Genomic DNA, 22,562 nt, shown 5'->3' on the forward strand with positions numbered 1-22,562 from the left:
CATCCTACTGTTCTGCTTGGACTGAGCCAGTGAAGACGGGCATATGCCATACAGTATGCTATAAATAAGGGAAATTATGCCCATCGAGGTCCTACTCCTGAGGGTTCTTTTACATGCATGCCTATGTGTACACAGGACCTCGGTTTTCTATCCCATCCAAAAGACTATACATTGTTCAATACCATGGGGGGTTGGATGGCTGAATGGTTAGCACTGGCGTGGTTTCGATTCCCCGGTTGTATGTGACAAGGACGTGAAGGAGTAGGGTTGCCTGTCCAATTTTGTGGGTTTTCTCCGGGTCGTCCAGTTTCCTCTCACTGCTAAAGACCCCTACACGCAAGCGAATTATTGAAATAAAATTAAATCATATGTTAGTCCCGAAATGACCTAGTTTGTGTCGACTAGACGTTAAACCCCATTTCTCTCTCTCTCTTTCCAATACCAGGCCCCTTCTGATGAACTTTCTGGGCCAACACCAGACATCAAGGTTAGCGAGCCAACTGAGCCATCGGTAAGAAATTACATGTAATAGCTGATCCAAGTAAATCTGACAATCAAAGCAGTCCAGTCAAAATTTGAATGAAATGGTCTGGAATGTTTGACACAATATCTAGGTATTTAGTACATATTTTATAAATTTGTCACCTCAAAATATACTTTTACATGTATTGACATTTAATCCATTACTTGGGGTCTTGGCCCCAAATAATCGAATTACTATGGATGGATGTAAATTGTAATGTAACCTGAATATCTAGTAACTTGGATTAATTCAAAAATTGTTTTAAATTAATTTTAAATCAGGATGAATTAGCATACCGGTAATTAAATCTTTGTGACAGCAGGGCATAGATCATTTACTTCCATCAACTTAGTACTCATCCGTCTAAAACAGTAAGTTTCTTCGGAGAATTGGAGGCATGTCAAGTTAATGGTTGTCTGCTTCCAGCAAGACATCATAAAATGGAGTTGCTCCCCTTACTCTATTGTCACCATTGATTGTCCAGAAATTTATTCTTCGTTGAAGACGAGGAGGTTTTGGGTGACCGAGACTAATACCCCATAAACTACGATAAAGGCTAAATCTATTTGTTAAGGTCAGCTTAATTTTCGTCAAGGTCGCTAAGATGTAAATAAGGTTTGGGCACGTGATTGTTGGCAAGATTATAGGTTAGGGTTAGAGTAAGCATTGGGGCTAGGTCCAGGGTTAGGGTTAGGGTTGGGCTTAGCACTTCCCCTATTTACATCCCGTGACCTATGACGAAAAATTGAGCTGGCCTTATCATTTAGTACTAACACGTGGACACTTGTAATTTTAACTCTCGTAAAGAAAAGGTACGAAAGTTGTTTCCGGAACATGTGCTTGTTGTAAACAAGAAATCGTTTCAAATCGTAAAATGATCAAAATTCACATAAACGGAAGCAGAAAAGGTTACAACTAAACTTACATGTATACTTGTGTAAATATAAAATAGCCCCCCTTTTATAGAAACAGGAATCTGCAATATTAATTGTGAAGGTAAACATTTTGTGAATAAGGCCTAGGCCCTAAATATAATAATTATTATAAGCACCATGATAATATTTACAAAATTTAAAATAGAATTCTCTATTGAAAATGCCTTCAAATAAGTTTAGAGGAAAACAAGACATTCCAATTATAATCAGCACCTTTATTTATGCAGCCAGTTTTTATTTATGTTATTTTATAATCTAGATTTGATTTTTTTTTTTTAAAAAAACGACCAAAAAAAACAAAAAACTGTTCTTCCTTGCAAAGTAAAATTCTGTCAACATAGAATATTGTCTGCAGACATGAACAGTTCATGAACCGTGGTAAATTATAAACGGATTTCGTCGATTGTGAACAAATTACTGAATAATTGTTATTAAAAACTTGCCTATGTGTTTGAAATCACCTCCGGTTGAATAAAATCCATTGCACAATTGAATATCCCAACGAAAAAAAAAGTTCTGTCTTGAAAGTCAATGATTTAGCTTGTATTTTTGACTAAGTAAAAGTTCATCACAACATTGTACATGTCACGTGATGAACCAAACCATCTTAATATGTTGAACTGGGCAATGTTTGACAAATTTTGACAGTCACGTGTGTTGCAATCACAACAACGTGCGACCTTTCCGATCGTTTGAGTTTGGGCAACAAAAATGGCATCTGAAGACAATAAAATTAATTTGGAAACAATTGATTGTCAGTCTTACTAAATTTTTATTCACAATGAATATATCCCCAATTACATGAATACTCGTAAATATTGCTTTTCACATCATCATCACCCCATCCTGTATGTTATATATATTTTAATAAATTATATTAGGCCCTACAATACATCCCTGTCAATTATATGCAACTCTGTGGCTAACATTTATAAATAAATACACTTTATTTCATAATTTTAATTGATAATATTTCATAAGGCGGCATCTAATCCCAATGCTCTGTGGTTATTAGTTCATTTTCAAAGTTTTATGATTACCACAAAAACTATGAAAAAAGGCCACCGCTTCTCAATAATTTCCATATCGTTTATCGTCTTTATAAAAATGTATTTAAAACAAAAAATCACTTGTCAAAAGAGGTATCGCAGATTGCGTGTATTATTGGGTCTTGTGTGTTAATTATCCAGACTGTGGGAAAAACTTGGGCAAGTTTCGCGCTAAATTTAGCCATTTTCACTGCATCTGTGTAGCATACAATAGAATTCAAAGCGTTGATTGGCTGAGGCATGATCGCAATCTACGAAATAACATCAGAAAATTCCATTCTCTGTGGATTTCAAAATGGAGTTGTACTTGTGATTAATATAGGCTAGTACAATCGTATGGATACATTGCCCTGTGAATTTCAAAACGAAGCCAGGATTTTCGGAAATTAATTGTTTTACTGAGATGCAAAATTCTGAACAGTTTTTGCACAACGGAAATACGAAGAGAAATAGAAAGACATGGAACTATCTGCCGATAATTAAACTGATGTGTGGTATGATTTGTTGTTGATAATAATTTTTGGTATTTATATAAAAAAAAATATTAAAAAACGTTATATACCTATTCATTGATTCATTGGCCTCGCATAAAATACATCAGCATTTACGGATTTACCCTGGCTACAGCAGATTGCCATGGTTAATTTACAGGAAATATTAAAGGAATGTCGTTCTTTTTCTTCTGCACCTGTGTTCAAAAGAAATAATCCCCACCCCCCAACACTCTAACCAAATAATTGATACAAGATGGAAACAAAATAATGTACTACGGGCGTATTTATGGTTGTAAACGCCCAAACTCATTACTGGGTCCGAGAGCAATAGCTTATTCACAAACACAAAATTTGAATTGTCGTAAAAGTGCCAAACACTGTTACGATAGACAAGCCTTGCTGAGACCCCCTTATACAAAATGATCTGTCCCGATAAATGACGTAATTAGCTTCCATTTTTGTTTTTTTCGATGTCCCAAGTTTGTGATGAATTCAATTTTACAAGAGAGAACTTTTTTATTCGCTGGGATATTCAGTTGTACAATGGATTTTATTTAACCGGAGGTGATTTCAAACACACAGCTAAGTTTATAATAACCAAAGTCAAGTAGTTTGTTCATAATCGAAGAAATCCGTTTAAAATTTACAATGGTTCAGACAACTTAGTTTATTTATTATTTAAGAATATTCCCTCTTTGCCTGTTTTGGACAAATCCATAAATGAGTTTTCTGATGTTATAATTGATATAGAATTACTGTTTAAAATGTATCTTAAAACATTCTGTACCATGTATTTCAGCGAAGGAGTAGCTGATCAGTTTCGGATTTTGCATACTGGTACTCAATGACTAATTTAAACATGTGTTAAAAGGTGCTAATATTGGCTTTTATATGTTTTAGGAGTGGAATACAATTATTCCGTAAAGGACAAATACATGTACATCCTTCTAAGATAGACACAGTTCATTGTCAGAATGATTAAAAATGAAAGAGGACAGCAACAATTGACTGAAAAGAAACGAGGTGCCTTAACTGTAGAACAGATCCAGTCAGATAAAATAACACAGGTAGGTAGATTTTGAAATCCAAATGATGCTTTTGTACCATGGAGGTCCTGCATTTTACCTTTGTGACAAGGGTTCCATTTCTGATCAAGTGTCAGTCAAAGAGTGTATTTTTGATCTCTCTTCAACTCAGTTAGGCTTTACCCCATATTCTAAGGTTTCCATCAACAATAGTGAATTATTTACTTCCGCCTGGGTCTTCTGTCAAGAGGACCAAAACCTGTTATGGCTGTGTGGCAGGCTCCATGGACTTGTATTCATTGCAATGGCAGGATAAAATCTATCTCTTTTTCACTGATTTTGTGTAAAATTATTTCAGTTAGCACAAGAGTTCTGGTCAACAGAAGCAATAAAAAATGGTGCCGCTTTTAACCCTGGGGTAAGTACTATGCATGTACATGTATAAATGTATGCCAGAATCTATAACAAGTAATGTTTTTTATATTATTCCATGGTAATTATCTTTTAGAATTCCCTTACAGTATATCTTTATGATTTTTGTTGTACAGATTATTGAAGAGATATATAAGGAAGAAATAATTAAAACCAAGTAAGTATAAACCAATTGGAAATTTCATATTCTTTATAGTTAACACTTAAATTACTCTGTAAAGCAAAATGTAAATCACAGATTTGTCGATAATGAAAAAATAAGAGAAAATAATCTATGGTAACTGAAACATTCATCAACAGTGACTAAGATTAAATCTGAAAAAAACTTATTTACCGACATCTGATTACATGACTGAAAAATAAACACAATTAATTATATAAACATTAGCAATCACTGCATGCTTGTCCCTGTAGCTAACAAAGGCCTAGATATCAACTGACCTAATAAGATTGTTCCGACTTTTGTTACTTCTCTTAACAAAACTGCTTAAACATACAGAAATTATCTTAAGATTAACCAATGTTGTACAGCATTGTATTAATTGATATTTTTAAAATTACTGGAATGATCAGGATTATTTCTATGGATTTTGATGATTATTGCTTAGAATAATTGATTCTTAATGATATTGTTTTTATTTGCTTTTAGTTTTTCTTCTAAAAGAATAATGATGTTGGAATTTAGGTAAGTATATTATTTTTGTGCATACCTGTCAGAATGTGTTCTATTTAGTATGAATTAAAAACAGAATGTACATACAAATTGCAACTTATCATCCCTTTTATTAAATTGAGCACCAGACCTACACATTCTTAAATCCCAGGTATTTTACGCATACCCCTTTGGCTTGCTGTGTCTAGTACAAATAATTTAAAAAGTTTCCTTTTAACAAATTTTGAATAAAATCTCTAGAGCACAGTAAGAATCATTCAGACCTTTTCTTTTTTGAAAATCATTTTCTAATTCCTCACCACTAACATAGATAAATGGCTCAGAATTTCTATCAAAAAGTATAAATTACACTGTAAATATTATTTTATAAAAATAGATATATAGCTTCACAATTTACCTGTGATTATCTCAAAGAACACTGCAAAATTTTACCATAAATCTGAAATGGATATATTGCATTTTGGAAAAAAGTAGTTTAGAAATACATAAAAATGGATAAAATTAAATGCCTTTCAAAACATTTATAACAGAATGAATTTGATTTAATTATATTATTTGTGTTTCTTTTAGCCGTTTTCTGGAGAATTATTTGTGGAAAAATTATGATCCAAATAAGGTATTAAATTACTATAAATATATAACTAGATTTAACTAGAAGCATTGTTTTAATACTACCATTAGAACACAGAACTTTGATTTGTTTTTGTTTAAAAAACCAGAACACTCAAGTCATTAACATTTTGCACCTTTGGAAATGTTTTGGAAGATACAAGGATAGACCATATCTGTTATGGGCAAACACCAACAAAATACTAGTAATGTACATCCTAGTTTTAATGTTAGTGTAAATTTATGTGTAAATTTCTAATTAGCAAAAGGCACAACTACTATATATTAGGTTGATGTTTGTTTATGAGATGTGCTGTGGAATAAAATTGTATACCAAAAACTAAGTTAAATTTGTTTCCATGGAACACAAAAATTATTATATTCCAGAAATTCCAGATTAGCAAAAAACACAACTACTATAGTAGGTTAGTGTGCATAAAGTTTCTATCTTGAACGGTTTACGAGATATGGAAGGAAAGATGGACGGACAGAAGCCATTTCAATATTCCTCCTTTGTTCGGTGCTGGAGAATAATACAGAATTCCCAGTCAAAGTGCTTTCTATATTTATATTTCAGTCAACATTGGCTCATATAATGTCTATAGCTGTAATTGTTAATGAAAAAGTGAGAGAACATGTACCAGCTTGGGAGGTAAGTTCATATAAATTTCATGATATACTTATTAATTGCAATTATTCATGATTGCCAATCCAAGAGTTTACAGTGTATCAAGGATATATTTTGTAGAAGTATTATTCTTATTTGATTATTTTATGAATAAAAGTTTCTAAAAATATTTTTTAGGCATTTACAAATAAACCCCTTCATTTTCCTGCATTCATCCATAAAGTTTTAGATCTAAGTTTAGCCAAGTCTGGTCCATCACTTAAAGAACAAACAAATCTACTAGTTTTTATAGTACATTGTTTTAATAGTTTGGTAAGTATATTTCACTTCTTTTATTTTATTTTCCTTTAGAATAATGCCTGTAGTTAAAATACATATAAATTATATTATAAATCAAAACTGACATAATTTTGTGTGTAATAATAACAGAGTAGCTAACATCCAGTCAAATTGTTTCTAGATATTGTTCGAGTGATAAACCATTCACTCAAACCCGTTATATAGAATAACTAAAGCAAAATTAGTAATTTGCTGTGCGGTATTGTTGTGATTAGTTATTTTTACAAAATATTTTTGTTTGTTCACAAAATATTTTCTTATTTGTTCACAGGAAGTTGATTTGATAAGAGACCAGATTCAGAAATTAGTTTCTTTACCTATCTGGGAGAATATATTACCTGTAAGTATAATGTCAAGAAAATATCTGGATAGCAATCGAATGATAAATTGTCAGGATGGAATCTGCTTCAAATGCTGGGGTGTCCTCTCATATTCCATATTCCTCATAGTACACTGCATGGCGTATGCCCGTTTTCATTAACCCGGTCGAACAATAAACCCCATTTCATACAGTAATGCCTGTGCTGTGGGGCTGAGACAGCAAGTCTAGTTATTCGGGTGAAACAGAAAACCATGGTAGGGTACAGATGATTGTGCACGAAACAAAATCATCCGGAACGGTTGCTGCTTGTGTAAATTCTCTGCCTCATATTACACGTGTTTCCATAGAAATAAAAATTACCATATCAGTTTCTGGTATAACTGATACTGTTACAAACTTTTCATTTTATTTTAAAGGGACGGCGTGAAGAACTTTTCAAAACCAACACAAAATATAAGAAAGTGTTCAACATAATTAAAAAGAGTGATGCCAAAATGGAAAAAGATAAATTACAAATAGTGCAAAAAGATCGCCAGTTTTTATCCAGAACGATTCATAAATATTTTGATATTTTGAAACAGATTCCAGAGAAAGGTATGTTTTATATAATGCAGTGAAACCGATGACTTTTTCTCATAAAGGTATTTAATCAATGAAATATACAGTAATATACCAGATTTAAGAGAGAAATGGGGTCCAGTGATTGTTCACTCTTCTTAAACTCGGTCAATTGGGACAGACATATGTTTAAAGATACATTATAGGAGATTAGATAAAGAGCTGACAGTTCTCACTGTAATAGTTAGAAACCAGATAATATAAAGACAATTTGCTGAAAATTTCAGTCAAATTGATCCACTATGAACCAAGATTTTTGTGATCATCATTACTAAAGTCCGTACAATAAAAAATATAGTCTCGATTATCCATTTCATGATTAAGTTATGAATGGAAGTCGAACAGGAAATCGGAACCTAATCCAATAAACATCGCAGGCTAGTGATGCCATCGAGAGTTGATTATAGTCTGGATGAGTTAATTAAGGTCTAATTAATAATTTAGTTGACATTTCAGGCCTAAAGAAAGACCTGCAATAGGCAGATTTAGCTCTTCTATAATGTATGTTTAATCTTTACTTATTCCGTGAATTCATTTGCGCTTTACTTATTTCATGAATTCATTTTACTTATTTCATGAATTCATTTACACCCATGGGACTTTATCAATTGTTTTATTATCAAATTGTGTTCATAAAATTGATTGTAAGTTATTTTATTGAAAACAACACTGATATAAAGTATCCCTCCTTGTTTTGTTAAACAGGCAAACTAAACCAAGATAAAGTCAATTATTGTGAAAGATTTATGGAGTTAATGATTGATATTGAAGCACAGCTACCTACACGAAGATTTTTCAATGTGTTAATGGATGACCATCATGTCGTAGAAATAAGTAAACTGTCAAGTCTAACAAAAAGAGATGAAGGAAAGTTATTTACTGAGGTATTTCTAGATTTATTTCTTAAAATTTTATAAATAGATTACTTGGTAGTATTGGTCTTACTTTACTTGCAAGTAGTTATGGGAAATAAAACAGATATTAGTGCAGGTGCATTTTAGGAATGACAAAGTCACTTTAATTGTAAGACAAATGGATATTTAAAAACAGTCATTTGTCATGTCTTACTTTGAAAACAAAAAAATTCTGTTGACTCGAGGGAGATGGTTTCTGCTCGAAAATACATATCTTTTATATGGTAGAAACATAATTAATTTCATATGTTACAATGTGTTGGATTTTTTTTTTTTAGCTATTAGATATGTTATGTGTTTATGCCGAGTTTGAAATAGATGAAAGGACTGGTGAGGCACTGACTATTCATGATAGAATAGATATACATTATAATAGAGTTCTAGCATTACAGGTTAGTTGATTAAGAACAGATAAAAAAAAAAGTGTGCTTATTAGTATTTGAATTGTTTCAATGGCATTTAGTAATTGAACTGGAGTGTACAGGTCACAATTCTATGGAATACAATTACTGCTTACAGCGACGTTTCGACTAGGCTTCTCTAGGCATTATCAAGCAATGATAAAACATGAAAATATGACATGTATGTATTGTCTTGTCATATTTTCATATTTTATCATTGCTTGATAATGACTAGAGAAGCCTAGTTGAAACGTTGCTCGTAATAAGTGGTATTTGAATGTGAGTGTGATGTTACTCTGGATAGAGTAGATTGTTACTATGACATTTAGTCATTCAATGGAATATGTCACAATTATATGGAAAACAATTACTGCTTATTACTGAACAACACTTTGACTAAGCTTCTCTAGTCTTTATTAAGCAATGATAAAATGAGATATAATGAGACATGGCTTGATAAATACTAGTCAAAAGATAGCTCATTAATAACCAGTAATTGTATTCCATAGAATTGTGACCTGTATATCTTGTATATTTGAGTAATAAATGTAGCACTCCAGTAGATTACTCAAAACCTGATTCTTGAGTCTTAAGTTTGTATTTAAAAATGAATATAATTATGATAATTCTATAAATATTAATTAAGCTTAAGGTAATGAATTGTAGATTATTGTGACATTTAATTGGCCTAGCTGGGAATTAGATATTGAATATTCACTGTCGTAATGTACCTACATCTTATGATGTTTTTTAATTACAGAAAGTAGTCTTTAAACATTATCCAGAGTTACAGAATTTTGCTATCATGAATATTGCCAGTATAGATTCAAGAAAACCCTTGTTAAAATATCTAGGTGATCTAAGGTGAGGCCATTTTGAATTGTGCATATTATAATGATATTACATTTATCTGTGATAATTATATGATAAATTCTAATGAACAACTGCTGCCATTTTTCATATATACTCTGCAAAAAAAGTAGGGGATATTCAGAAACAATACAAAACTGTGGAAATGAACTGTTGTTTTTATTAGAGGTAACCAGTGTATGTTAATAACAGGTCAATTGCCTACACATGAACATAAACAGTTCATATGGGCGGCTTTTCTGACAGCCCCATTTCACTCGCAAAGAGATATACTGTCAAAAGTGAAAATGGACGTTTTTGATTTTTGTCTTAATACTGAGTAATTGCTCCACCATTCTTCAGACATTCAGCAATTTATAGTGGCATGCTCCTATTCAATCCCCCAATCGCGATTTGGGCCAGTCTGACCCACTCCTCTTGCAGTGCCACGGCCAATTCTTGGAGTGTTGTCGGTTGACGTTGACGTCAACCAACATGTCTACCGATCATGTCCCAGACATACTCTATAGGGGAAGGGTCAGGACTCATGGCTGGCCAGGGACATATGGACAATATGGTGACGCTAGAGGTATTCATTCACGACACGAACGTGGAGGGCACAGGCATTATCATCTTGAAAGATGGAACGTCAACCTGCACGTTGAGCAAGGGGCAGAACTATCGGTGCCAGGATGTGATCACGGTAGTACACACCAGTGATCCTTCCTTGAACAATATGCAAGTCCGTTCTGCCAGTCACAGTGATTCTTCCCCACACCATAACAGACTCACACCCAAATCTGTCATCCTGTCTGATGTTAACGGTTGCATGACGCTCATTTACACGCCTCCAAACGCGAGCACGCCTATCGGTGAAATCCAGAGTAAATCTGGACTCATCTTAGAACATTACATTCATCCATCAACGATTACCCCAATTTCTACGCTGCCTACACCATTGACGCCTGTTTTCCATGTGCTGGCGAGTTAATGGAGGCACAACACGCGGTCGTTGCGCATGTAAATGGGCTGCATGTAGCCGATTTGTAATCGTTTGGGGTGTAACTCGAATTCCTGTAACTTGGTACAAGTTTACAGAAAGCTGATTGGCTGTTTGTCCTCGATTTCGCAGGACCTGTGTACGAATGTATCGATCCTGGGCTTGTGTAGTGTCTCTAGAACGGCCATGAACTAGGTCTATCACCAACATTGTGTGTTTGTTGATACCGATACCACAGTCTGCTGATCACAGACTGTGATACATTAAGCATGTTGGCTACTGCTCACGGTGTAGAACACATTTGAAGCATGGCAATAGCACGTAGACATTCATCATGTTGAAAACGTCGCGATGCAAATTAAACGTAATACACTAAAGCAAAGATACACTAAACAGTAAATCTTATGCAAGAACCGATAGTAAAGCAAGCATGGATAGGATAAATCAGCACTTCCTTGAAGTGCCAAATTTGACCATGAACCCCTCCCACATGTATGGCGCTATTGCGTGTCGCACATGCAGCTCAGTGGTTCTGATGGGGCGATAAGTTATTCATCTGTGAACATACTCTCAAAGCATGTCAAGGGGCCCATGACTATTTATCATGACTATTAAGAACATCAAAGTATAAAAAAGACTTCATAAAGAATGGGCTGGCTTGTACCAAAAAGATGGCAGAATTGTTATTACTTTATTTGCCTAAGACATATAAAGAGCATGAACAGCAGTATTTAATCATTAAGAAACCATTATAGACTTTAAATGGTCATAACTTGAGTTAATTTTTGTCCCCCACCTTTCGAAGAAAGCAGGGGACTATTAAAATGGGTTCGTCCGTCTGTCTGTCCGTCTGTCTGTCCGTCACACTTTTTGGGACACAATAACTCTCTTCCTAATTGAGCTAGAATGTTCAAACTTGGTGTATGTGTTCATTAGGTCAATGCCTTGATGGAGTTCGAAGATGAGCATTTTCCGCTTAGGGTAAGCAGAGATAAGCAATTTGATTGGTTGATGCTTTGGGACACGATAACTCTCTTCCTAATTGGGCTAGAATGTTCAAACTTGGTGTATGTGTTGATTAGGTCAATGCCTTGATGGAGTTCGAAGATGAGCATTTTCCGCTTAGGGTAAGCAGAGATAAGCAATTTGATTGGTTGATGCTTTGGGACACGATAACTTTTAATTGAGCTAGAATGTTCAAACTTGGTGTATGTGTTTATTAGGTCAATGCCTTGATGGAGTTCGAAGATGAGCATTTTCCGCTTAGGGTAAGCAGAGATAAGCAATTTGATTGGTTGATACTTTGGGGCACAATAACTCTCTTCCTAATTGAGCTAGAATGTTCAAACTTGGTGTATGTGTTGATTAGGTCAATGCCTTGATGGAGTTCGAAGATGAGCATTTTCCGCTTAGGGTAAGCAGAGATAAGCAATTTGATTGGTTGATGCTTTGGGACACGATAACTTTAGTTCTAATTAAGTGAGATTGATGAAACTTGGTGTATAGATTTATTATATGAATACCTTAACTAAGTTCGATAATGAACATTTTTTGTTGAGGGTAAGCAGAGTGATAAGCAATTTGATTGGTAGAAACTTTGGAACACAATAACTCTCCTTCTAATTGAGGTAGAATGTTCAAACTTGGCATAGGTGTCTATTAGGTGAATGTTTAAACTTGATGTATATGTAGATGTTCATTAGGTGAATGTCTTGACTGAGTTCAATAATTAACATTTCGAGCTGAAGCTAAGCAGAGCTAATCGATTTCATTTGTCGATGGTTTGGGACAAGATAATCTTGATTCTATCTGATAGAGAGTGATGAAACTTAGTGAAAAAAATAAATGTGCGATTAATTAATATGTGTCATCTATTTATTTTGCAATTTCGGCGGGGGACATCAGCCTCACTGTTGGCTTGTTGATAATACATGTAGTACTTTTGAATGTGTTTAATCTTTGTTCTAGCATGCCCGGCCTTTAATTTTAGGTACATGTATATATGTAGGTGAAAGCATTCTCATCTCATTGTTTTTTCGTTTTCTTTTTAGTAATTTTGACCTACATAAGATATTGGCCTACTTAAATTACCTTCCTTTCCCTGAAGAAGGCCAAGAAGAGAAATATACGACAGAATTTCTACTTGAACTATTGGCAAGTACATTAAGTTTTAAAGTCTGAGAAAGTGAATCAGATCATCTATTTTATCAATTAAAGATATAATTACTTTGATGTAAATCTGTATAATAATATTTCACTGCTAATAAATTAATTGTTGTTGTCATCAATTCAGTAACTGATGGAAAACATAATTATTAATGTCCCCCATTATTAAATTGGGTATTCCCATCTTTCTGTTCTCTCAAGAAAATGCAATAACTTTGTTGAATGGATTTTTATAAACTTGGAATAAACCCTCTTTATCATAGTAACTTTCCTTAGTTCAAACATCAATGCCATCCATGTATTATTTGATTCATTCCGACCCTTAGAAAAACCACATATTCAGATGAAAATAATCTTGTAAGTACCTACATATATCGCTACTATCAGTACACAAAAATATAACATTTTATGTACAATGATTTTAAAATTATTTTCTTTGTTATTAGGTATCTAAACATGAAAAGCGACCATCTCAACTAGAAGCTATTAATGAAATGCCTCTCTATCCAACAGAAGAGATAATATGGGATGAAAATATTGTTCCATCAGAATATTATTCAGGAGGAAGTAAGAAAAAAATATATTTTTCTTATTCATGCTCATCTCCTGTAAAGACATGGTCCACCAAATTTTTAAACATTTTTAAACGTTAGCTACACAGTATATTGAACAGCGTGTCCCAAAAATTTGGACTGAACCCTGTGGCTCCCAAAATCATCAATTTGTTGACTGAACCACAGTGGATCAGTGATTAAATCGCTGGGCAAGGAACAGCATCTAATCATTTGGATGGGATAAAAAGAAATGAGGTCTTATATACACCTTGGCGTGCATGTAAAAGAACCTGTATAGCACACTGCATGGCGTATATATTAACTGAGTTGGTGCAGAAAAGTAGGATGTTAAACCCGATTTCATTCATTAATTCCTAATATATTATTTTATATTTCAGGTTGTCTAGCATTACCAAAGCTAAATCTACAGTTTTTAACTCTACATGATTATTTGTTGAAAAATTTCAACCTTTTTAGATTAGAATCTACATGTAAGTTGGTTATTACTAATATTAGCAGGATTTTCTATGTGGAATCATTTGAAAAACTTGTTAGAACAATAGAACTGACTTGATATATTGGATAATTTTGTTTTTGAAATACACACAAATCGATATATGTTTCTAGAAGCTCTCTTTGATATGTATGTAAACAAGAAACTGTAAATCAGAATTATATTTTCGATATTACTTGTCAATATTTTTTCTCTCCATATTTTAGATGAAATACGACAGGATATTGAAGATGCTGTCAGTCATATGAAACCATGGTATGTAAACAATTAAACTTTGTTGAAATTTTTTTATACATTTTATATGGTTTGTATTGTTTGTATCGAATCTGTAATAAAATATTTATTATCATTATTTGGTTTGTATATTTTGTATCAAATTTGTAATAAAATATTTATTATCATTATTTCTAGGCTAGCAGAAGATAGCAGTTGTCTATTTGGAGGCTGGGCTCGTATGGCGCAAAGTATTGTTGGTTTTAATGTAGTAGAGGTAATCTTTGTTAGTCTTTTTTTTTTTACAAACATTTATATAGTCAGTTAGAAGTCAGACTTAAGGATATCTGATTGATAAGAGTGGTCAGGCATGGATGAACTGAACTAAAACTTATTACTCCAGTCTATTTTTACCTTGTCAGTGGTTGACCCCATTTCATTTTATTTCTAATGAATTCAATGAAGAAGAGAATTGACTATTTATTGAATATCTTATAATTAATAGGTAGCAAAACCAAGAATTGGTGAGAATCATCCTGCTCAAGTACGAGCTGATGTTACAATGAATCTTAGTGTAAGACCAGAAATAAAGGCTGAATGGGAAGGTCAGTTAATAACAATTCAATTTTTTTTACTATTGATCAAAATATTATCAGTGCAATACATGCATGTAAAATGTACAGTTTATGTAGTTTTTCCCAATTGAGATACATATTCTGGGGATTAAAGCAAAGGGTCAAAATTGATAGAGATACTCACTTTTTATTTTAAGCTAAATCTAAACTACAAAATACTGTTATGTGTCTAACTCAATTTGCTGGAACAATGACAAGAGAATACTTATTGAAACATTGCACCATTTAAAGTTGCTAGTGATATTATCAATAAATTTGCGTTAGTATTTTTGCAGGAAACGGTTTGGTCTTCATAGATTTATGTTATTGATATATGAATATTCCTATACTCTTATGTTTTTGTTTCAGCAATGAGAAAACATGATGTAGCGTTTTTGATAACAGTCCGTCCTACTCAGCCAATAGGAACAAAGTATGATTATAAAGCAGACTTTATACCCCAAGTTGGACTAACATATGTTAGGGGATGTGAGATAGAAGGCATGCTTGATGAAACAGGAAAAGTTATTGAAGAAGGTAGATACTCAGATTTTCAGATTGCCATTCAAAATCACAGTATATTTTTGGAAGCTGCATTTAGATATTCTTAATGATTACGTAAATGTTTTTTGATGAAAGCTAATGGAGGTTTGGTGAGTATGGCACTGGTCCCAGTTTAACCCTGGTCTGAATTTTCTAGCTTGGCTTCCCCAGGACTCGCCGTTCAGATGGGACCCAAACACATGAAGGTCACATTTTTACCATTGACCTGGGGCCTGTTTCACAAAATTTTAACTAAGATAAAATCCAAATTTTAGTAATTTGATTGGATAATATTATGTTGATTTTAGTGTCTAGCCAATCAAAATTGAAGTATCTACTAAAATTTGGATTTTATCTTTGGTTAAGATTTCGAGAAACAGTGCCCAGAAGTTAAAGATACCCTGACAGTTGAAATGGAAATAAGGGTAGGCTGCTGCATGGTTGTCCATAAACAATGTCTTCTCATACCACAATGCATGGGGTATTGCCATTATCAAGAACCGGCAGGGTGTAGAAAAACGAAATGTCCAACCCCATTTCATTTCATTTCTTACAGTTGATGACGCACTGTTAAAAACTGAACAGTTAGAATCAACTTTTCATGTTGTCAGCTATTCTATAAATAATTTGTTCAAATATGTATGGAAATCCGATCTCAAAAGAAGACACAATAAAAACAATATTTTTTAGTGGTTTGTGTTTTTGAATTTTACAGTATAAACCAATTGAATTTCTAGTCATTATTCCACAAATGCGTTCATATAATGAATGTTCTTCTACTATTTTATTCCTTATTATTAAGATTAGTTATCAAATTTTCTTCATTTTGTATTTGTATCTGTTCTAATTATTCTAAGATTACACATTAATTTATAATTAAAGGTCCAGACCCTAAACCAGAATTACAAGGTAATACCAGAACATTCAGAGTTTGGTTAGATCCAAACCAGTATCAACTAGATATGACCAGAACGGTCAATGGAGAAGAGGTATTGTTTTATAATTTTTATGACTTTCTCAAACAAACTGACCTCAGTTCTCACATTTTACCTGTCTGACATAATTTCTGTTTCATTCTGTTAGTAAGAGTATAGATGTGCAATTAAATTGGGTTTTTGCGTCCATCCAGTATTCATTTTGGCAAACAATAACTTTGAAAAACAAGTCCGATGGTTATCTTTTTTTCGAATGTTTGACTTCATTCAATTTCTAAATGTTTGACTGGGGACTTCAGATTTGACCCATGTCAATATGTAAACATGACCATCAAGAGAGTTAAACCCTGAGTTACATTATTTGAAGCCACAGTGGCTCAGTGAGTATAACACCCATCCTGGTTTTTATACAGGTGTTCCGTGGGATAATCAAGCCTGGTTTTCTCTTGTCAGTGATATAGGCTGAGGAGCCTAGACAGAAAAAAAGTGTCTAGACATTAATGGCTACCATTATACAGAGGGAACCACAGTAACTCTATCACTAAGTTACAAAAACCTGGATTCGATTACCGTTTTGACATGTATTCCTTGGTGCACACATAAAAGTTCACTTGACAGTTGAAATTGGCATACACATAAAACATCGCATGACAGTTGGAATTTGATTTAAGAGAAGGCAGAAACACCACTGTTCAGGCAAATTTCTCTCATTGCACATCTTCATTAGCCCGGTTGGAGCAGAAATGTTGGACATTAATCCCAATTTCATTCAATTTTTGACACAGTAATTTTATTAACAGCTGTACTATTATAATTACTGATATATCTCTATTTTACAGGATGTATATGAAACATTTAATATTATAATGAGACGTAAACCAAAAGAGAATAATTTTAAAGCTGTATTAGAGACAATGAGAGATTTAATGAATACTGATTGTGTTGTACCTGATTGGTTACATGATTTAATACTGGGATACGGGGAGCCGGATTCAGCACATTATGCCAAGTAAGTGTGATCTATTACACACAGTCAAACTCTGGTCAATCACTGCCCACATTATGCTCATTGTTTTATGATGTGAATTATTATCTGTTCCAACTATTATCCCTTAAACAAGGTTAAGATGATTTTGAGAACTAATGTTTACTCTAACATCATTACAAAAGCACATAGACATATTTACTCTTGATTGTGAAAGAGCTGTTTGGCTAAAATATAAATTGACTCTTAAACTTGAAAATTATGCTTGTGCCATCATCTATTTGAATCTATTTGAATGTATCTACATCTACTTAACTTTTCTTTGTACGCTTGCGTTAAATTATGACAGCAGACAAAAGGTACAGAGGGTGGATATCAATTATTATTTTCACATTAACTTTCACCCCTTTGCAATAGTAATAATAATAATTCCATTTATATAACAAACTCTACTTTCTGTCGTAAATGCTCAAAGTGCTTATGCTCAACCATGCATTATTACTTGTAGATTTCATCCACGATCATGCATGTATATATATAAAAGATTAAAATACTAAAAGTTTATATATACATATTTGTTAGTCCAGACATGTACACATACAGATCTTAACTGTGTGATATTGGCTTTTTTGTTTCAGAATGTCAGATAAAATTTCGAAGTTAGATTGGAACGATACATTTTTAACATTAGATCATCTTAAATCTAGTTTTCCTGAACATGATATCAAGATAACATCAACAGAAACTGTTCAAAATATTCCACCATTCAGGTATAGTGTTTGATAATTTATAACTGCAAAACAAAACCGACAAGAAATAAACAGTTAATATCAATTTTAGTGAATGGATCCAGGTATCAGTCGTAAGCGTCCACTGTGCTGTAGAGTCCAAGACTTCACTCAAATTTTAAAAAAAAAACAGGGATTTTACAAGAAAGACGTAATGTGACCGGTCTTGACAATGGTCGTCTCCTGAATGGCGATAGTTTACCAGTAGTTGACAATAACACTAAAGGCATTGGAGAATGCTAAAGAGTGTACTTACAGAACTTTGTGTACAACCTTGCTAATACTGCTATTAGTAATAGTTTCATCTAAGAATGGACTAGGGTGTTTTAGTTTAAATATTCTTCCAGCATAATATGATAAAAACATAGTCCGAATTGATGTCATAAATAATAGCACATGTATGCCTCATTTATTACAAAATCTAGACTGTGAAACCTATTTAAGATATCTATTGGGTTAAATGATTAAATCCATGGAAATTTCCCAAAAAAAGTTATAGGTTACGAAATAGCTTGAATTTGACCATGAAATCAATGGATAAAATAAAGTCTTCTGACTATTGTTTGTAAATTTTTAAAATGGAGTTATCTCCATTGAATGATGTGCGGTAATTTTTAGTTTCTGTTAAAATGTCAATAAATAGAGAACCCAGCAGTATTTTTGAGAGGGTGGCATTGTCTGAAAAAGTCCAGATTTATTTGAACATTTTTTTTTCTTCAGATTAAATTTTAAGGAAGGTGAGACAAGTCAGAAAAGAAAAAAAGATGAGACAGTGAAAAGTAAAACAGAAATAGAAGTTGAACCACATACTATTCCAAACAGAGGTCCTTATGAATACAGTCAACCTAAAAAGTAAGATAATATGTTTTCGATATATATCATATCCAGCCATTGCAATTAAGTTGTACATTTACAAATAAATGCCTTTTTGGGGAATATACAAACTAAATATGCTGTGATGGTTAGATTGTGCATAATAATTAAGAGTCATTGACCCATTTTTACCTGTAATAATTATAACCATGAATAAAGAGTTTTTACTCATATTGGGTTATCAATAATAAAAATAATCATTTGAATAGATAGTAATTTTGTGAGAATAGTAATTTTAGGATTTTTACTCATATTAGGTTATCAATAATAAAAATAACCATGAATAGGTAGTAATTTTGCGTAAATAGTATTATATGATTTTTTATTTATATTTCTACAATTTAGTGCTTTAATTTTGTTTAATTAGAAACAGTATTCAGTTTACACCGACTCAGATAGAGGCAATACGATCTGGGATGCAACCTGGATTAACCATGGTTGTAGGTCCACCTGGTACAGGTAAAACAGATGTAGCTGTTCAGATCATCTCAAATATATATCATAACTTTCCAGATCAACGTACATTAATAGTTACACATTCTAATCAGGTACGTGTATATGTCATTATTGTGGAACTAACAAAACTAATCATAGACATACTCAATATGCTCAACTTAGTTAATGTTGTCAAATTTTGGACTAATGATTCCTGGTGCAGACTAAATGCCTCATAATATTATCTAATTAGTCAGCTAGAATTGTTCTAAAATATCTACCTCAGTTTGGTGATGATACATGTGAAGTGAATTTGGTTAATTAATTCAGAGGTTTATCATTGGGATATAAGTTCTTAAGACATTTGCATTAAAGCGATGGAATCTATACACAGCCCTACTTTGTGAAAGAATAATTCTATTGGTCCTATAATTCACTATTGTCAGTTGAGAAATTAGCAAATATATCATTTTCAATGATAACCTTTGCTAATTTCATGGAGCGTATAGAAAACTAGGGAGGTAATTTTTCTGTGATTTCCATGTGTTATTTCTATGTGTTATATTATTTTAAGTGCCAGAATGATTACTATGATTGTATTATAGTGATTTGATAACCTTTTAAGTAATAGATTTAGAAATAAGTATGTTTTGACTTTCTTAGAAAATATTCAACTATCGCTTTAAATAATCGAGGTAATCTCATTATTGAATGGTTCCTCCCATCTTTTCACAATGACTTTCTACTGTTAACTGATCATTCATCTTACATTTTCTTATAAATTTAAAAGGCATTGAATCAGCTGTTTGAGAAGATTATGGCATTAGATATTGATGAGAGACATTTACTACGTTTAGGTCATGGTGAAGAAGCTCTAGAAACAGAAAAAGATTTCAGCAGGTGAATTATTAATAATGAAATAAAATAGGGTTTAGGCAAAACCAATTTAATTTTTAGTTCTTTGGTATCTTGATAAAAAGAAAGCCACACAACTCTCCTGAAAAAAAAAATTATTTAGAATTCCAAAATTAAAAACTTTTGAGAAGAGTACCAAGTATTTTTGATTTTCAAATCGTTGATTTTTTCTCCCATGAAATAGGACACAAATTCCCAATTGATGTGTCCTTAAATGTCCTACTTTTCGACAAAAACTACTCTTATCACTTCTATTTTAAAAACTATTAAAATTAGTTCTTTTAAAAAGAAAAAATCATTGATATCAATTCTTTTTAAAAAGAACTATTCACATCAAATATATTTTAAAAACTATTGAAATCAGTTCTTTTAAAAAAAATCTGTTGACATCAATTCTGTTTTAAAAACTATTGAAATTAGTTCTTTTAAAAAAAATCTATTGACATCAATTCTTTTTAAAAAGTATAAGTTTTACAAAGTATGGAAATGTTTAAGTTGAAGATATATTTTTCCTTGACTACTCAGACACAAAATACATTGAATAATGTATTCAAACTACCAGGTATCTGAAACGTTATATCTTCCAAGGTTTTGTTATCGATGCCAGGAAAGTTCCTCACGATTTTCAAACCTGGTTTCACCCTTGTCAGTAGTGCAGGATGGAGGGCGTTGCAAGGAAAGCGTTTAGCCATTTAGCATGTTATTAAAGATACCTTGAAAGATAGTAATCAGAATTAGAGTAAACCGTTGTGCTGTTGTCCAGATGAAATTTTCCTCACACAATGCTGCATGGTGTATGCCTGTTTTTATTGGCCTGGTCAGTTGATGCAGAAAGAAATATGTTTATTTCCATTGTGTAAGACAAGAATTGTGGCAGAGGACTAGTACTACTGTATAACATATGACTATTGCTCAGATGTCAATGGCTATGATAAACAATCTCTATTTAATATATACTTTTTTTTATTGTGTGTTTATATGGAATTAGAGTTAATAATTTTGTTTTTCTTGCATTAGAAATTGTGCTTTAAGAAGATAATACATTTTTAAGGTTGACTATATAATCTCATTATGCTCAAAGGATTGGACATTTCATTGCATGGATATACATGGATAAGCTTACTTTAAGTTATCATAGATTATCATGTCATGAAAGAGTTTACTTTGTTTATTTTAGATATGGACGTGTTAATTATGTACTGGCTCAGAGAATAGAACTGTTACAGGAAGTAGGTAGATTACAGACAAGTCTCAGTGCCAGCGGTGATATGTCATACACAGCTGAAACTGCTGGTTATTTTTATATGTATCAGGTTTTGTCAAGATGGGAAGAATTTTTAAGTAAATTACAGAACATCAAGGATAAGGTATAAACAATAAATAACCTAATAATTTATTTATATCCTGATGTCTGTTTATTATTTAAACTAAAAATGCTAATAACACCTTTTATGCATCACGGAGCCATGGTGGCTCAGTGAGTAAGATGTTGGCTCGCTAACCTGGAGCAGATATACCCAATTGATCAACTTTTACACTTACTTACTAATTACTGAATTGTTAATAAGTTTTACATAAGTAGTTTATTGTTCTACCCAGTTACTCAATGTCTCTTAAACTTAAATTCTCAATTGATATTGGTTTATTGTTTTTATTCAGTTGATATGAAATTTCTATTTGTAGGAAGCCAGTCCAACTAAAATTCGAGAATTATTTCCATTCACAAAGTTTTTTGATAATGCACCTCAACCTCTGTTTGGAGGGCGAAGTTATAGTCAAGATTTAGATATTGCAGAGGGATGTTTTAGGCACATCAAAAAAATATTCACACAGTTGGAGGTAAGAACACTTGTCTTGTTCTCAGATGTAGAGCAGTCATATAATGACCAATGAATGTCCAAAGCGGGAATTAAAACAATGTCTGAATCAGTTGTCCATGTTCACTACTCAACATAATAAACATAAAATGTATAGTCTGCTTGAATGAGACTAGTAAATACAGGGTTCTTCCTTTTTCTCTACAATGGATGTTTACTCAGTAGATTGTTAATAATGTTAATAATCATTACCACTCATGCTCACATCAGACCTAATAATTTAGAACAGTTCGTCTTGACGAAAAGGCTATTTTTATCTGTCCTAGTGTAGTTTATGTTGAAGATTACTGATTATAATTCATTATTGTTATACTCAATGTGGGGGGACAAATTCAGGTT

General features: G+C 32.6%; 1 protein-coding gene across 3 annotated transcripts in view; it reads left to right on the forward strand.

The window, feature by feature from the left end:
* Positions 1–1,335: 1,335 nt before the first annotated feature.
* Positions 1,336–22,562, forward strand: part of LOC126817855 (RNA helicase aquarius) — a 28,088-nt gene continuing 6,861 nt past the window's right edge. For all 3 annotated transcript variants that reach the window (XM_050545023.2, XM_050545024.2, XM_050545021.2), the window contains exons 1-28: positions 1,336–1,519; positions 3,902–4,068; positions 4,385–4,444; positions 4,575–4,615; positions 5,108–5,143; positions 5,702–5,747; positions 6,318–6,392; positions 6,546–6,680; positions 6,979–7,047; positions 7,446–7,623; positions 8,353–8,531; positions 8,840–8,953; positions 9,723–9,826; positions 12,863–12,965; positions 13,424–13,544; positions 13,930–14,022; positions 14,252–14,300; positions 14,457–14,535; positions 14,764–14,863; positions 15,242–15,409; positions 16,298–16,404; positions 17,190–17,359; positions 17,974–18,105; positions 18,844–18,975; positions 19,364–19,544; positions 20,222–20,331; positions 21,524–21,713; positions 22,030–22,185. In XM_050545023.2, coding sequence (XP_050400980.1) covers positions 3,976–4,068; positions 4,385–4,444; positions 4,575–4,615; positions 5,108–5,143; positions 5,702–5,747; positions 6,318–6,392; positions 6,546–6,680; positions 6,979–7,047; positions 7,446–7,623; positions 8,353–8,531; positions 8,840–8,953; positions 9,723–9,826; positions 12,863–12,965; positions 13,424–13,544; positions 13,930–14,022; positions 14,252–14,300; positions 14,457–14,535; positions 14,764–14,863; positions 15,242–15,409; positions 16,298–16,404; positions 17,190–17,359; positions 17,974–18,105; positions 18,844–18,975; positions 19,364–19,544; positions 20,222–20,331; positions 21,524–21,713; positions 22,030–22,185 — 3,021 coding nt within the window. In that variant the 5' untranslated portion in view covers positions 1,336–1,519; positions 3,902–3,975. The remainder of the gene's footprint in view (positions 1,520–3,901; positions 4,069–4,384; positions 4,445–4,574; positions 4,616–5,107; positions 5,144–5,701; positions 5,748–6,317; positions 6,393–6,545; positions 6,681–6,978; positions 7,048–7,445; positions 7,624–8,352; positions 8,532–8,839; positions 8,954–9,722; positions 9,827–12,862; positions 12,966–13,423; positions 13,545–13,929; positions 14,023–14,251; positions 14,301–14,456; positions 14,536–14,763; positions 14,864–15,241; positions 15,410–16,297; positions 16,405–17,189; positions 17,360–17,973; positions 18,106–18,843; positions 18,976–19,363; positions 19,545–20,221; positions 20,332–21,523; positions 21,714–22,029; positions 22,186–22,562) is intronic.

This window comes from Patella vulgata, chromosome 4, assembly GCF_932274485.2.
Source record: "Patella vulgata chromosome 4, xgPatVulg1.2, whole genome shotgun sequence".
Classification (NCBI taxonomy): domain Eukaryota; kingdom Metazoa; phylum Mollusca; class Gastropoda; family Patellidae; genus Patella; species Patella vulgata.